This window comes from Chrysemys picta, chromosome 15, assembly GCF_011386835.1.
Source record: "Chrysemys picta bellii isolate R12L10 chromosome 15, ASM1138683v2, whole genome shotgun sequence".
NCBI classification, from domain to species: domain Eukaryota; kingdom Metazoa; phylum Chordata; order Testudines; family Emydidae; genus Chrysemys; species Chrysemys picta.
In genome coordinates, this window is record NC_088805.1 from 1560380 (window position 1) to 1577689 (window position 17310).

The following is a 17310-nucleotide window of genomic DNA, read 5'->3' on the forward strand; positions in this document are numbered from 1 at the left end:
TCCATTACCACTTAAGGGACATATCAACTTAAAAAAATATTAGTTGAGTAGTCTGAGGTACCACCCTTTGCCTCTGAACTCTTATACAGTGTTTTACAATTATATTTTTCCTTCTATAATATTTTACTCCCCCCTACTCCTGTGTAAAAAGGCCAACCCCAAACACATACTGCACACAAATTTCTCTATTCCCAGTTCCATTAATAACTAATACTTTGATAAACTCCAACCACCACTACTTCAACTTTTTTCAGTTTGAAGTGTCCTGTTATTGTACTCATCAATCCCAAACTGTATCAAATTTAAATTCAAAAATTCATCTGTACAGCTTTAAACAGAGGCAATTAGTTAATAGTCATTTGTGGTCCGGTTCTGCTTGCCCATCCTCTTCCAAGAGCTTCTATAAAACTAAATCATGTTCAAAGAATCTCTTGTCAAACAGTTTGAATGAATCCACAAACTGAATGCTATATTATCCATTATAAATATGAGGGGGAGGGATAGCTCAGTGGTTTGAGCATTGGCCTGCTAAACCCAGGATTGTGAGTAAAATCCTTAAGGAGGCCACTTAAGGATTTGGGGCAAAATCAGTACTTGGTCCTGCTAGTGAAGGAAGGGGGCTGGATTTGATGACCTTTCAGGGTCCCTTCCAGCTCTATGAGATTGGTATATCTCCATATATTATTATTTTCTTATAGGTTAGTGATAGCATAGTTTTTGAGTCTCATTAAAGTATATATACACACATGTTCATTGAACCTTTAGAGACTATCAGAGTGCTAAAGCCAGGTTCTGTGCTGACTAACTTTGCTGACTAACTTTGTTTATGTTTGATAAAACAGGATTTGTTTAAATGAGATATTGCTCATTAAATGAGATATTGTATTGTTATCCAAATAACTATTTTGAGAGAACACTGAAGTGGGATGTATATGGTTCCAGTCAACAACCTGACCCACTGTTGCTAGATTTGTGTGCCAACCCATCTGCTCTTAACCTCAAATTCTGTAGGTCAGAGATTTTGAAGTACCTTTTCCCAAGAACTGATGTGACATCTATACATTAGATTTTGTATACTGGATTACATTTAGTTACAGGCAAATTATGCTTTTAATAGAACAGAAATAAAAATGAAAGGAAACAGCTGTTCTTGGAACAGTGAAATTTCAGCCTTCTAAGAGAGTCAATTAAGGAAACAGAAAGAACAGGAGTACTTGTGACACCTTAGAGACTAACAAATTTATTTAAGCATAAGCTTAAAATAGAGATATAAAATAGTCGGGATGTGGGGAGGTCGGAGCAACAACAACAAAAAAGGGAGTTTCAAAGGGGCTAGGGGCATTAGCAGGCCCCAGCCGCGCACGCTGCCCTCCCCATGGAGCCTCCCGCCCCCCGGCCTGCCCCAGGGGCATGCGGTGCCTCCAGGTGGGGGCAGCATGGAGCAGGCAGGGGCCGGCGCGGGCCAAATCCCCGCTGCTACCGAGGAGCCCCACACCTCTCCCTCCCGCTCGCGGCTGCAGCTCCTTCCCGGCAGGACGCGCCTCCTGCCACCCCGGGCATATGCGGCACACGTCCCCTGCACCTAGTCTCCCTCCCGCCAGGAAGGAGCCGCTGGAGCGCAGCCGAGCGGGAGAGGCGCCGGGCTCCCCGCCAGTGGCGGGACGCGCGCCACATGTGCCCGGGTCTGGCCATGGGGCACATCCCGCCGGGAAGGAGCTGCAGCCGTGAGCGGGAGGGAGAGGCGCGGGGCTTCCCAGCAGCAGCGGGGATTCGGCCCACACCCCCGTGACGCCCACCCGGCCCCTGCCCGCTCTGCGCTGCCCCCGCCCGGACCCACCGTGCTGCCCCACAGGCTGAAACAGCCACCACGCTGCACTCCAGGCCCCGGGCCCGTGTGCAGCAGCCCGGGGGCCAGGCAGGAGCACTCTGGCACAGTGGGGGGCTCAGAGCTGAACCCCCCTGTCTCCCTCCCTTGCCAGCCCCCCTTTGCCCGCCGGGTGCCCATGTGCCGGAGCTGACTCACCAGCTCCAGGATCCAGGTGCCGCCACCACCCCCCTCCCTCCAGGCTTGCGCCGCCATGCAGCTGCAAGCCTGGGAGGGAGGAGGAATGCCGCATAGTTGGGGAAGAGACGGGGCCAGGCCAGGGATTTGGGGAGGGAGCCAATGGGGGAAGAAGGGGGCGGAGTGTGCCTTGGGGAGGGCAAAATTTCTTGTTTGTCCAGTGTCCCGACCAAACATTAGTCAGGACATGGGACAAAGCAGCAAATATCGGGACAGTCCCGATAAAATTAGGACGTCTGGTCACCCTAGCTACAGCCCACTTCTTTGGATGCATAGAATGGAACATATATTGAGGAGATATAAATACACATACAGAGAGCATGAAAAGGTGGGAGTTGTCTTACCAACTCTGAGAGGCCAATTAAGTAAGAGGAAAAGAAACTTTTTAAGTAATAATCAAGATCGCCCAGTACAGACTGTTTGATAAGAAGTGTGAATACTTACATAGGGAGATAGATTCAATGTTTGTAATGGCTCAGCCATTCCTAGTCTCTATTTAAACCTAAATTGATTGTATCTAATTTGCGTATTAATTCAAGCTCAGCAGTTTCTTGTTGGAGTCTGTTTTTGAAGCTTTTTTGTTGCAAAATTGCCACCCGCAGGTCCGTCACTGAATGACCAGACAGGTTAAAGTGTTCTACTGGTTTTTGAATGTTATAATTCCTGATGTCAGATTTGTGTCCATTAACAGATGAACAAAAACTAATTAAGACTCAAAAGGGCTAATTAAGGCCTAGTCCTGCTCTCCCCAACACCATAGTTTCCAAAATGTTGATTCCAGGTCCCAGCACACAAGAAACTTGCCAAAAAATGGCAAGAAAAAAGTGCAGATTTCTCCCAGAGACTAAGGTGAAGGATGATGAGGGATTCCAATCAAGTTACTGTCCCTGGATACTACTTAGGTGGCTTTGCCTTTCATCTCAGCTTCTGGCCATGGGACATTTTAAGGCCTCCACACCCCTAGCCCAGCAGCTGGAAGGGAAAATTAGTTATTTACTTGTAGAACTTCCCTGACTGATACATAAGTCTCCACTACCCTACACCTACACCCCTATTAACAGTAAAAGGAAACTAATCTCTGCTACTCTACACTTCCTCCAGCCTCCATTGCCAAGTGCTGTGCTACTCACAGCTTTCCTGAGCAGCTGGAGCACAAAAAAATATTCTTGACAGTTTCCCAGCTGCTACCAACACCAGTATGAATAGAAGTCTAGTCTCACTTTACTGTTCTTTGCCAGAACTACAAGCAGAGGCACTGGGGCTTTCTGCAGTCTCCGGCAGATCACTGTGCCAGTCTACATTCAGTTTGCATTTGGAAGGGATATTTTGCCAGCATAAGGGCAGGAAATTCCCCATCCCACCCTAAAGAAGTTAAAGCTTGAATTCGGATATCTTCAGACCCATACTTGCCATTAAAAGCCTTTCACTGCCAAGTTAATTTTTCAAGTGTTTGAATTAGCACAAAACCACCCTTGTGTCTATTGGCAATTACCCTCAACCTACCAGCAATTTTGTGGCATCACACCAAAGATATCAAGTTCTCAATAACTAATAGTATTTGATTTCACCACACAGGGAATTACAGAGATAGAAGCACATTTCCTCAGTTCAATGCATACCCCAGTGCAGTTTCCAGAGCAATACAAAGTTATATTTACAGTTTTCTGGGGATCACTGGTCAGGCTATTAAAGTTACAGCGGACTCTCAAACAAAAAACTGCGTTCTGAAATCAATACTTGTCAGCCTCCAACTCCTCACACAATCTAAACAAAGCAGCTAGCAAAGTATAAATGTTTGGCACAAAATAAAATTAAAATGCTGAATTTATTACTTGTTTTGTAATAAGTGTACACAAGTATAGTAAAGAACATGTGGGTGATATAAACATGGATACTTAAATCAAAGTTTGTTTCCGAACCAAAGTAACACTTTATTAACTAAGCTAACTACAGACAAAATTAAGAAGGAATCAGTGTATATCTACAAGGACCTGTAGCTCTAGCTTAAAATACCACCTCTTCTGATATAATCAGCAATATTGTAGCAATTGGAGTCACATGCACTGGAATATAGTTCTGTAATTTAAATTAGCAAGAGAAGAGGTGTCATGTCTCTTCTTCATACCTGATAAGGTGATCCCATAAGCCTAACCACAATTTTGCTCTGAAAACACAATAGTATCAGTTTTGCATCCTTCCCTATACATCCAGTAAAACTTTTTAAAATGCTCCATCCTTTCCATCCCTATAGTAACAGAAATACCTTGTTTATCACCACATGAAATGGCACAGCACTTACTGATCCTCCCTATCTAACTCTGGTAATATAGCAATAGGACAGTGGTTCCCAAACTTTAACAACCTGTGAACCCCTTTCATTAAAATGTCAAGTCTCGCGAACCCCCTCCTCAAAATGAATATTTTCAGGGATTTTCTCCTTTACCTGAGTATAAATTATAAAGGCAGTGATCTTGGAAATATAAAATTTGTTTTTAAGACTTGCTTATTACACATTAATTATTATTTATCATTACAGTATTTTTATTACATTATGAAAATGGCAACACTCTTCCAAGATCTCACTTTCGTAGCTTGTATCACTTTGAATGAGCCTGTTATAAGACAAGGCTCCTATGTTTCATCAAGGAGTATAAGATGTGAAAGAGCATGAAGGTATTTAAGAAGCCAACTCAAAGAATTCCTCCTACACAAGCATTCAGGTCTTGAGCAGTCCAGGCAAACAACGCACATTACAACGAAGCTTAAACTTGTTCTTCATAATAATTTAAAAAACGAGACTAGCTACCTATTTAATTTTAAAAACAGCAAAAAAATATCCACCTCCCTTTCTATTTCTTATGAGGAGTCTTGAAGTTTGATAGATATGCTTGCTTTCATCGGCTTAGCTCTTGGAAGTCCAGGGGCTCCGTGCTGCTCGCCCCGTGCTGTCCCTAGGGACAGCTCTGTCCACAATTAGGGATTTTTTTCCTGAGAACCCCCTGTAACATTTCACAAACCCCAGTTTGGGAACCACTGCAATAGGAGCACCATGCCATGTCACTGCCCCCTTCACAGCAAAACACCACACAGCACTGTTCTTCCAGGCTCCTTAGACTCTTGGAGAAGTGCCTCTCCATCACCCTCAATGACATATAAGATGGATGAGATCTTCTGATACTGTGATAATCTGGCATTTTACCTCTACCTTCAGCAACTTGGAGACACCCATCTCCTATATCTTCTGGAATGAGATACTGCCATTTTCTAACCCATATAAATGGACAACTTCTCTCAAGCTGCAACTGCCATCAACAAATTTAAAAAATTTATTAAAGCTAATGTTTACAAAAATTATATAGTACATAGGTTGGGAAAAGAGTGTCTGTACATCTGGGTATAGTGCTTAGATTATTCACAAATACAAAGTTAGTTTTTTAAATGTCATATGCTACATAGAGTACATAATCAGCAATAACTCAAATTTAGGTGAACAGATTTAACAATACAGTTTAGAAATTAGAATTCAAATACTTGGGTACATGACTCATGAAAAGCTGTACAGAGATTTGGTTGTGCAATCGAGTGGAGATTGTCCCTCAGTAATTTGAGAATTAGGTTGGTTGTCCATTTAGAAAATACAATCCACGAGGAATACTACACATCATTCACAGTCTGCACAACATAATTCCCTGCATAAGAAGTAACCACTTAAATACTGGCCTTTGAATCTTTAAAGCAGTGCAACAATGCAGATGGGTAGTACTGATGGAGCTCCAGGGTAGGATCATACAACAACACTTGAGAGGGCGGGGGGGGGAAAATCTAGGCTTATGTTTTCAGGAACAATAAGCAAGCTAAAAATCTAAATCCCTTTAGAGAATTTAGGAAGGGGGACCTGCATACCTAAATGCTAGAGAAACTCCATAACATACAGAAATACTACAGCTTTACGTTAAAATGCTAAACCAACATTACACATATTATAATATTTGACATGAGCTATTTTAGAGGTTCTCCCCACCCCCATCTTCTCTATTACCTGGACTAAGAATAATCTACAGGAGGCCCCAGTGTTTATAATTTGAAGCCAACCTTTCCCTCACTGCCTCTCCCAAAATCCATGTGGGTCAGATGATACTCTAACCACTGAGATGCCACAAGCTACCTCTCAAGACTCAATCTGGAAGTGTCCCCTTTCAAGCCCAACCTCCCTCCCTCGAAAACACAACATTGCCATTCCAAACACCACAGTAATCTAGAGCACTTGCCTCAAGAACAATCAGTGGGGCACAATCCTGTGCCACATAAATTCTAGAAGCATTCTCCCCTTTCTACCCCAAATGGCCCCTCACAATAGCACCTCATAAAATAGCATAGTTCTGCACTCACATTTCTGTACTCTGCTAATACTCTTTCCCAGCCACTCCCAAACATTCCCTCATCTACACCATCAGAGCCAAGCTGTGCCACATGCCCCATCACATCAACACTCCATCTGATTCAGGAAGGCAGGCGCGGGCCCCATTCTTGCTTCTGAACCAAAACCTGCATCCCTACCACGTGTGCATGGATCACAGGCTTACCACACAAGGGGAAAAGAGGGATGTCTGCATAGGTGGAGTGGAAGGAATGAAGGGAAAGCGTGTCTTGTCAGGAAGTTATTTTTTTATTTTTAAGTGGCAAATAGACAAAGATGTCATCTCTGCCTTAAGGGAAAGGGTTGAGGAACCCGACTTCTCCTTTCACCAGGTATCTATCATGTGGTGAACTTGGACATTGGATGGAAAAGTATGGGCGGTCTCTTGCGGGGAGGGTGGGGAAGGGAAGCCAAGCCCTGGCTCCCTCAAGGAAGAGGATGGGAGAAGGGACATCTCTGATACAGGAAAAGTTCAGACGCCACAGCTCAGTCAGGCTCCCCACAGAGGACAGGGAGTGCCTGCTTAGATTCCCCTGACACATGGGGACAGTTACCTCTGTTCAGGGAAGTGGGAGAGGCAGTCAAGGCTCCACACACAGTAAGCAATAAACACCTGAGCAACCCCCACTTGAGTCTGGATCCTTGGTATGGTGGGGAAACAAAGGGGCTAGAGGGGGGACAACGCAGGCCCAATGCATAAAGAGGCACACACCAGTCTCCCTCTACAGCAGTGGTTTTCAACCAGGGATACATGTACCCCTGGGGGTATGCAAAGGTTTGCTGGGGGTACATCAACTCATCTAGATGTTTGCCTGGTTTTACAACAGGCTGCATAAAAAGCACTAGCAAAGTCAGTACAAACTAAAATTTCATACAATAACTTGTTTATACTGCTCTATATTATACTATACACTGAACTGTAGGTACAATATGATTATTCCAATTTATTTTATTATATTGTTAAATGAGAAAGTAAGCAAATTTTCAGTAACAATGTGCTGTGACACTTCTGTATTTTTACATCTGATTTTGTAAGCAAGTAGTTTTTTTTAAGTGAGGTGAAACTTGGGGGTAGGCAAGACAAATCAGACTCCAGAAAAGGGTACAGTAGTCTGGAAAGATTGAGAGAGACTGCTCTATAGGAGGCATAGGGGTATCTCTGCCACGTGGGAAGGAAGCCTGGACACCACCCACCTCTAGGAGAATCCCTGTGACCCCAGCGCACGCGCACACACGCGATGGAGTAACTGGTGCAGGAGCAAGGGGAAAGCCAGGTGCTCAGAACCCCGGTGGCTGGACCCCAGGGTCGCTGCTGACGGGATACAGCGGGCGGGCAGCCCATGCCTCACTACCCCAAAGAGGGTGCCTGCTCCGCGCGCGAGAGAAAAGCCAACCTTCCTTTATAAGGGGTCTTGGGGGCACAGGAGATGACTCTGCCCCAGGCAGAATCTCTCCGCCGCCCCGGACAAGGGGCGGGGAGCGGCAGGGGAGATGGAGCCCAGTGCCCCCCCCCCCCTTAAGGGGCAACTCTGCCGGGGCGCGGAGAGGAAGCCCGAGCCCCTTGCAGGAGCCGAGACGTGGGGAGGGGCGTGCCCGTCCCAGGGCGAGCGGCAGCCTGGCCCGCACACCGGGCCCGGGGGGGAGGGAGCCTAGATCCCTGCGGGGTGGGGGGCGGACGAGAAAGCGGAGGGCCCCGTGCCTGGTCCGCAGCTCCCGGCCTCCGCGAGGAGCCCGCTCCGCCGCCGCTGACAGCCCGAGCAGCTCCCTCCCCTGCCAGGCCCGGCGGGCGCCAGGCGGTGGAGGCCCCGCTGCTGTCCCAGCCGAGTGTCTCCTTACCGTACGACGGGGCATGGCGCGGAGCGCCCCGGGGCACGGCCTCCTGCCTGGGGCGGGGGCGACGGGTCGGGGTCGCTAGGCTCCTCTCCGCTGCCACCGCCTCCTCACAACCACAACAACATGGCGGCCGCACAGCGCGCGGGCACGGGCGGCCAGGGCGAGGGGCGGGACCGGCGGCGGCGCGCGGCCAGCGAGAGGGGCGGGACCGGCACCGCCACCGCCCTCCCCCGGCCGGTCCTCAGAGCTGTCCCTGTTTGTTCCCTGCCCCCAGCCCCAGCCGGCGCAGGCGGGTGGCACGGCGCTCCTTTCCCTGTCCCCCACAGCGGGGCGTCAAGCACCGACCCCCGGAGCCCTCCGGCTCTCCATAGCGATAGGCCCAGGGAGAGCTTCCGTGATTAACAACATCTGTAATCAGAGGGGAAAGCACGTGTTACGCAGCCCAGGAGGTTCGGAGGACAAAGGCCAGTCTCCTAAATAGCCAGGCAGGCCCCTTTGATTAGGGAATAGCCTTACATTTGCGCTACTTTTTGCGCTCTTCAAGCCTGGGAAACGCCACTTCCTGCACTAACAAAGCTTCTTGAGTGGGTTTCAACCCTTATACAAGTCTTAAAAATCACTAACTAAATCTACAGCCCCTGCCGTTAGAGAAACCAAGATCAATTTGTCAGAGCCATTCCAGTCTGCCAGTTCACTCTTGCCAGAGAGATTTAAATGTCTAGGTCTGTGGTTGGCCACGGACACATTCTTTATGCAGCAGAAATTACACAGCAGTCCCCAAGGGAATTGAATGCAAAGGGATAGCTGTAGACTCTTATCCAAATAGTATCACAAGTGACATCTATTCTCCTGGTTATGTGTGACCCCAAATCCTTGAAGTGTTACATTTGTGAATAGGAGAAACCAAGAGCCCCTATAATTGTGCAAAACAAGCCCGTGGTCTCTTCTCCCAGCTTTAGTGTATTCCATAAAGCAACAGTCCTATTGTTCTGTCTCCATAACTTTTCCACCCTCACAGGACACACACAGTTACAAACCAGTTAAAAAGGTCTCCTTTGCCACAAGGCCTACAAAACTCCTCAATAATAGTTAGCCAACTAGTGTGCTGTAACCACTACTCATCATGCTGACCAGTATTAGCTCATTGCTTTCTGGTCTCTACCTGCTATCTTACACAAGTGGTTTAGGGTAGAGTGTGTCTTATGTTTGTATAAGTGCCCAGTACAATAGCCTCTACAAATAACTGATGCCCTTGTGAGAAAAGGCTAGGGGTTTTATCAATTTCCCCAGCATATTAAACAAAATCCCAGCCTCGGAACAATCTGCAAGACATGAATGCAAATAAAATAAAGTTAACTATATATTTCTAAACATTTAAAGTTAACTGCTGGTGGAAGGTGCTGAACAGTGGTCTGCAAAGCATGGCCTTCCCCTAATTTGCCCTATTTAGTCCTTGCCCCTCCAACATAGAAAGAGGAATTCTGTTTCCACAGCTTAGTTCAAGCCTTTTCTTCTCTACATAATTCTAAAGGGGTTATTTGTGTTTGTGGTTTTGTAATATAGACGCCTATCCAAGATATAAACTGAGATCCACATTTCACAGAATAATAAACATAATGGCCTTCAGACAATTAAACCAGATTTGAATTAGCACTGTTAAAACTCTAAACTGAGGCCAGTATTGATCCCCAAGCCATTAAGTCCCCACCAAAGGTTCTCATACTACACATACCATACAGTCATCCTGAGCCTGTTTGCAAAAAGTCCTTCAACCAGAAAGAATCCCAGGCAACCTATAGAACTAAAATAAACAGGTTCTTCTTAGGGTGGAAAACACTTCTAAAGTTCCCTCTTCCAGGATCAGACAAGCAATTTCAAAATCACTTTTCCTCTAAGAAAATGGTTCAGGCAAACAAAGCAAATCCTAACACCCTCCCCTCTTTCCTTGGGGGGGGGGGGGGGGGGGAGAACCTGTATTCATCCTTTCTTCAGGATTAAAGCTCCAAAGTCACCTTTCCTCTGGGATTAAAGTGAACAAGTGAGGTAGTTGCTTTAGAGACCCTTTTCCCCCCCATCACATGAGCTGTTTGACTCACCAGCCAAGTCATTAATTTGCTCTTCCTCTTTTTATAACCACCAGGCTGGTCTCCTGGAAGGTTAATGGACTCCAGCTGATTTTGATTTTTGCTTATTAACCCTTGCCTCCCAGAACAGAATCATAGGCCTTGTCTACATGGGGAAATTGACCAGCATAGGTCTTCCAGAATAAACTACTTCAATAGCTCCCCATGTGAACACTCTATTACAGAATAGAATGGGTATTCCTGAATATCTTATTTTGGAATAGCTATGCTGGCCAATTTATTTGTGTAGACAGGATCTATTAGACAGGAACTCTGGGACTTTCTTCCTGCTGCTACTAGGTTACAGATAAGTAAGGTATCCTGTCACAGAACTCTTTCCAGAAGATGGTTTTAATGCAGTATTTTCTGATCTATGAGGTGGACACTAAGGGTATGTCTACACTGCAATTAAACACCCAAAGCTGGCCCATATCAGCTGACTCAGGCTCACAGGACTCAGGCTAGGGGACTGTTTAATTGCTGTGTAGATGTTCAGGGTCAGGCTAAGGTATCAGTTTTCCCTTAAACCAGCACTTCTGTAAATCACACAGCACTTGTGAGCACTTATAATAAAAAAAAGTAGGTTTATTTAAGAAAGAAGTATTAGAAACAAGAGAGAGTAATGGAAATACATGGCTACAATGCAAAACAAAATTATCAAATGCAAACCTGGATCTACACTTATCAATTGTTCCTTTTCCTGACTAATAAAGTAGATTTCCCCCCAAAAGCTCAGTTAGGCTATGTCTACACTACAGCCTATGTTGGCATAATTTAACTCAGCTACAACATCACCGGCTCATTCACCTGCACGTCCACCAATGTTATATATGCCATCATATGCCAGCAATGCCCCTCTGCTATGTACATTGGCCAAACTGGACAGTCACTACGCAAGAGGATAAATGGACACAAGTCAGATATCAGGAATGGCAATATACAAAAACCTGTAGGAGAACACTTCAACCTCCCTGGCCACACAATAGCAGATGTTAAGGTAGCCATTTTACAGCAAAAAAACTTCAGGACCAGACTCCAAAGAGAAACTGCTGAGCTCCAAAAAAAGAACAGGAGTACTTGTGGCACCTTAGGCCTGGTCTACACTACGGGTTTAGGTCGACTTTAGCAGCGTTAAACCGAATTAAGCCTGGACACGTCCACACGACGAAGCCCTTTCTTTCGACTTAAAGGGTCCTTTAAACCGGTTTCTTTACACCACCTCCGACGAGGGGATTAGCGATAAAACCGGCCTTTGCGGGTCGGAATTGGGGTAGTGTGGACGGAATTCGACGTTATTGGCCTCCGGGAGCTATCCCACAGTGCTTCATTGTGACCGCTCTGGACAGTACTCTCATCTCAGATGCACTGACCAGGTAGACAGGAAAAGACCCGCGAATGTTTGAATTTCATTTCCTGTTTGCCCAGCGTGGAGAGCACAGGTGACCACGCAGAGCTCATCAGCACAGGTAACCGTGATGGAGTCCCAGGATCGCAAAAGAGCTCCAGCATGGACCGAACGGGAGGTACGAGATCTGCTCGCCATATGGGGAGATGAAGCAGTGATAGCTGAACTCCGTAGCAGTAAAAGAAATGGAAAAGTATTAGAAAAGATCTCCAAGGCCATGAAGGACCGAGGCCATAACAGGGACACACAGCAGTGCCGCGTGAAAATTAAGGAGCTACGGCAAGCTTACCACAAAGCCAGAGAAGCAAACGGAAGGTCCGGGGCAGAGCCGCAAACTTGCCGCTACTACGCGGAGCTGCATGCGATCCTAGGGGGTGCAGCCACCACTACCCCAACCGTGTGCTATGACTCTCTCACTGGAGAAACACACAGGGAAGACGGTTCGGGGAACGAGGAAGATGACGATGGAGGTACTGTAGGTAGCTCACAGCAGCAAGGAAGCGGAGAAACCGGTTTCCCCAACAGCCAGGATATGTTTGTGACCCTGGACCTGGAACCAGTAACCCCCGAACTCACCCAAGACCCTCAGGGCACACAGGAGACCTCTGGTGAGTGTAACTTTGTAAATATTTGTAAACATTACAAAAAAAAAAGCAACCGTGTTTAATGATTAATTTGCCCTGGCAATCGCGGCCAGTACATCTACTGGAAAAGTCTGTTAACGTGTATGGGGATGGAGCGGAAATCCTCCAGGGACATCTCCAGAAAGCTCTCCTGGTTGAAATGGGGTGATTTTATTAAGGGGACATTCAGAGGCGCCCGTTCCTGCTCTTCTGACCAGAAATGTTCCCCGCTGTTAACCACGCGGTGGGGGGAGGGGTGAAGTGATCATCCCAGAGAATCGTGCGTGTGTGTGGGGGGGGTGGTTTACTTGTGTTTGTGCCGCATGTTAACCGGGAAACCACAGCCCCCTCCTTTTACATTGAAACCCCATTTTAAATGGACAACCCAATTCATCCTTGATATGGGAAATGCGCTGCTGTTTGCAACCTTTCCCGCATGTTAAGAAGGTTAAAAAAGCCAAAACACTGTGGCCTATCATGGCTGCCTGCAAGCCGAAATATGCGACCTTGTAATGAAAGACTGTACCCATTGTTCTCTAAAATGTGTCTTTTTTAACCACCTCTCCCTTCTCCTCCACCAGCTGCAAATGTTTCTCCTTCGCAGAGGCTCGTGAACATTAGAAAGAGAAAACGTAGGACGAGGGACGATATGTTCACGGAGCTGCAGATGTCCTCCCACGCTGATAGAGCACAGCAGAATGCGTGGAGGCAGTCAATGTCGGAGATGAGAAAAGCCCAATATGAATGAGAGGAGAGGTGGCGGGCTGAATCGCGGGATGAACAGAGCAAGTGGCGGCTGAAGACGATAGGTGGCGTCAGCTTGCAGACAGACAGCAAGAGGCAATGCTCCGTCTGCTGGAGCATCAAACTGATATGCTCGAGCGTATGGTTGAGTTGCAGGAAAGGCAGCAGGAGCAGAGACCGCCGCTACAGCCCCTGTTTAACCAACAGCCCTCCTCCCCAAGTTCCATAGCCTCCTCACCCAGACGCCCAAGAACACGGTGGGGGGGGCCTCCGTCCACCCAGTCACTCCACCCCAGATGATCGCCCAAGCATCAGAAGGCTGGCCTTGAATAAGAGTTAAAGTTTTAAAATGCAGTGTGTCCTTTTCCATCCCTCCTCCCCCACCCATCCCAGGCTATCTTGGCAATTATCCCCCTACTTCTGTGAGGAACTAATAAAGAATGCATGAATGTGAAAAAACAATGACTTTATTGCCTCTGCAAGCGGGAGGGGAGGGTGGGGTGGGGTGGGGTGGTTGGTTTACAGGGAAGCAGAGTGAACTGGGTCGGGGGGGGGTTTGGAGGGTTCATCAAGGAGAAACAAACAGAAGTTTCACACAGTAGCCTGGCCAGTCACAAAACTCGTTTTCAAAGCTTCTCTGATGCGCACCGCGCCCTGCTGTGCTCCTCTAACCGCCCTGGTGTCTGGCTGCGCGTAATCAGCAGCCAGGCGAGTTGCCTCAACCTCCCACCCCGCCATAAAGATCTCCCCCTTACTCTCACAGATATTGTGGAGCGCACAGCAAGCAGCAATAACAATGGGGATATTCTTTTCGCTGAGGTCTGAGCGAGTCAGTAAGCTGCGCCAGCGCGCTTTTAAACGTCCAAATGCACATTCCACCACCATTCGGCACTTGCTCAGCCTGTAGTTGAACAGGTCCCGACTCCTGTCCAGGCTGCCTGTGTACGGCTTCATGAGCCATGGCATTAATGGGTAGGCTGGGTCCCCAAGGATCACGATAGGCATTTCAACATCCCCAATGGTCACTTTCTGGTCCGGGAAGAAAGTCCCTTCCTCCAGCTTTCGAAACAGAGCAGAGTTCCTGAAGACGCGAGCATCATGTACCTTTCCCGGCCATCCCACGTTGATGTTGGTGAAACGTCCCTTGTGATCCACCAGGGCTTGCAGCAGCATTGAAAAGTACCCCTTGCGGTTTACGTAGTCGGTGGCTTGGTGCTCCGGTGACAAGATAGGGATATGGGTACCGTCTATGGCCCCGCCACAGTTTGGGAATCCCATTTCAGCAAAACCATCCACTATTGACTGCACGTTGTCCAGAGTCACTACCCTTGCTATCACCAGGTCTTTCATTGCCCTGGCAAATTGGATCACAGCAGCCCCCACCGTAGATTTGCCCACTCCAAATTGATTCCCAACTGACCGGTAGCTGTCTGGCGTTGCAAGCTTCCACAGGGCTATCGCCACTCGCTTCTCAACTGTGAGGGCTGCTCTCATCTTGGTATCCTGGCGTTTCAGGGCAGGGGAAAGCAAGTCACAAAGTTCCATGAAAGTGCCCTTACGCATGCGAAAGTTTCGCAGCCACTGGGAATCGTCCCATACCTGCAGCACGATGCGGTCCCACCAGTCTGTGCTTGTTTCCCGGGCCCAGAATCGGCGTTCCACGGCATGAACCTGCCCCAGTGACACCATGATTTCCACATTGCTGGGGCCTGCGCCTTGTGAGAGGTCTATGTCCATGTCAATTTCCTCATCACTCTCGTCACCGCGCTGCAATCGCCTCCTCGCCTGGTGCGGGTTTCGCTTTGGCATGTCCTGGCTCTGCATATACTCCAGGACAATGCGCGTGGTGTTCATAGTGCTCATAATTGCCGCGGTGATCTGAGCGGGCTCCATGATCCCAGTGCTAGCTATGGCGCCTGGTCAGAAAAAAGGCGCGAAAGTAGTATCTGATGGAACAGGAGAAGGAGGAGGGCGGGAGGGAGGGAGGGCCGAGTGACGACATGGCGTACAGGTACAGGAACAGGGAATTAAAATCAAGAAAGGTGGCTGTGCATCAGGGAGAAACACAAACAACTGTCACACAGAATGGTCCCCCCAAAGATTAAACTGAAAACCCTGGGCTTAGCAGGCCGTTGATTTCATGGAGGAAGGGGAAGCAAATGAATACAGAACAAATCTATTTTTTACATCTTAAGCTGGCAGCCAACGGTGCAGCATGAGTGATAGCCTCTCCAGTACGATGACGACGGTTACCAGTCATAATATACCATCGTCTGCCAAAAGGCAAGGGGCTGCTGCTGTGTAGCAATGCAGCCCCACGTCTGCCAGCCCCACGTCCGCCAGCACCCAGCATCGCCCTCAGCCTGTTCTGGGTGCTTAGCAGACAATACTGGGCAATTGGCAGAAAATAGTATATTACGACTGGTAGCCATCATCATCAAAACGGTAGCATGTCTGCCCAGGTGGCCATGATTGACAGCCACTCCAATACGACGATGACGGATACCAGTCATAATATACCATCTCCTAGCAAGGGGCTGGTGCAATGCAGCCCTACGGCTGCCAGCCCCATGGCTATCACTCATGCTACACCGTCTACCGCCAAAAGGCAGTTAGCAGCTGCTGCTGTGTAGCAATGCAGTCCCACGTCTGCCGGCACCCAGAGGACATATGGTGACGGTGAGCTCAGCTGAGCTGAGCGGGCTCCATGCTTGCCATGGTATGTTGTCTGCACAGGTAACCCAGGTAAAAAGGCGCGAATCTATTGTCTGCCGTTGCTGTGACGAGGGGGGAGGGGCCTGACGACATGTACCCAGAACCGCCCGCGACACTGTTTTGCATCATCCGGGCATTCGGATCTCAACCCAGAATTCAAAGAAAAGGCGTGAAAGGCGCTTCTCGGCTCTCTGAGCTGTGGCGCAAACGTAGTATCTGACGGACTAGGGGAAGGAGGGAGGGCGGGCCGAGTGACGACATGGCGTACAGGTACAGGTACAGGGAATTAAAATCAAGAAAGGTGGCTGTGCATCAGGGAGAAACACAAACAACTGTCACACAGAATGGTCCCCCCAAAGATTAAACTGAAAACCCTGGGCTTAGCAGGCCGTTGATTTGACGGAGGGAGGGGGAAGCAAATGAATACAGAGCAAATCTATTTTTTACATCTTAAGACGACGGTGCAGCGTGACTGATAGCCCTCGGCATCTTTCTGGGTGCTTGGCAGCAAATACGGGGCGGTGTATGACGATGGTCTTCAGGCCTATTGCACAATCGGCTGCTCAGGGAAGACTCTGCTAACGTACGATGACCCGACTTGTAATAGGACGGCTAACAGTCGTAATACACCATTTACTGCCAAAAGGCAAGCCCCACGGCTGCCAGCACCCAGATCGCCGATGAAGGCTACCAGTCTACTGCACCGTCTACCGCCAAAAGGCAGTTAGCAGCTGCTGCTGTGTAGCAATGCAGTCCCACGTCTGCCGGCACCCAGAGGACATATGGTGACGGTGAGCTCAGCTGAGCTGAGCGGGCTCCATGTTGTCTGCACAGGTAACCCAGGTAAAAAGGCGCAAATCTATTGTCTGCCGTTGCTGTGACGGGGGAGGGAGGGGCCTGACGACATGTACCCAGAACCGCCCGCGACACTGTTTTGCATCATCCGGGCATTGGGATCTCAACCCAGAATTCCAAGGGGCGGCGGAGACTGCGGGAACTGTGGGATAGCTGTGGGATAGCTACCCATAGTGCAATGCTCCGGAAGTCGACGCTAGCCTTGTACTGTGGACGCGGTCCGCCGACTAGAGCACCTAGAGCATTTTATGTGTGGACACACACAATCGGCTGTATACAACCGATTTCAATAAAACCGGCTTCTATAAATTCGAACTAATTTCGTAGTGTAGACATACCCTTAGAGACTAACAAATTTATGTCATTATGCTGAGCTCCAGTTCATTTGCAAATTTGACACCATCAGATCAGGATTAAACAAAGACTGTGAATGGCTTTCCAACTACAGAAGCAGTTTCTCCTCCCTTGGTGTTCACACCTCAACTGCTAGCAGAGCACCTCACCCTCCCTGATTGAACTAACCTCGTTATCTC

General features: G+C 48.2%; 2 protein-coding genes across 26 annotated transcripts in view; one reads left to right on the forward strand and one right to left on the reverse strand.

Annotated features, from left to right (window-relative positions):
- MTMR3 (myotubularin related protein 3) overlaps positions 1–8488 on the reverse strand; it is a 203298-nt gene extending 194810 nt beyond the window's left edge. For 24 of the 25 annotated variants that reach the window (XR_010592866.1, XM_005278810.4, XM_024109545.3 and 21 more), the window contains exon 1: positions 8316–8482. The gene's annotated coding sequence lies outside the window, so the exon portion shown is untranslated. Of the gene's footprint in view, positions 1–8315 lie in introns of all 25 variants that reach the window. The other variant, XM_065568426.1, reaches the window with a different exon arrangement.
- A 1782-nt stretch (positions 8489–10270) lies between these two features.
- On the forward strand, positions 10271–13295 carry LOC135975823 (myb/SANT-like DNA-binding domain-containing protein 2). The gene is made up of 2 exons (XM_065568447.1): positions 10271–12448; positions 13045–13295. The coding sequence occupies exons 1-2, from the start codon at positions 11911–11913 to the stop codon at positions 13209–13211; spliced, it is 705 nt and encodes a 234-aa protein (XP_065424519.1). The 5' UTR covers positions 10271–11910; the 3' UTR covers positions 13212–13295.
- Positions 13296–17310: the final 4015 nt, after the last annotated feature.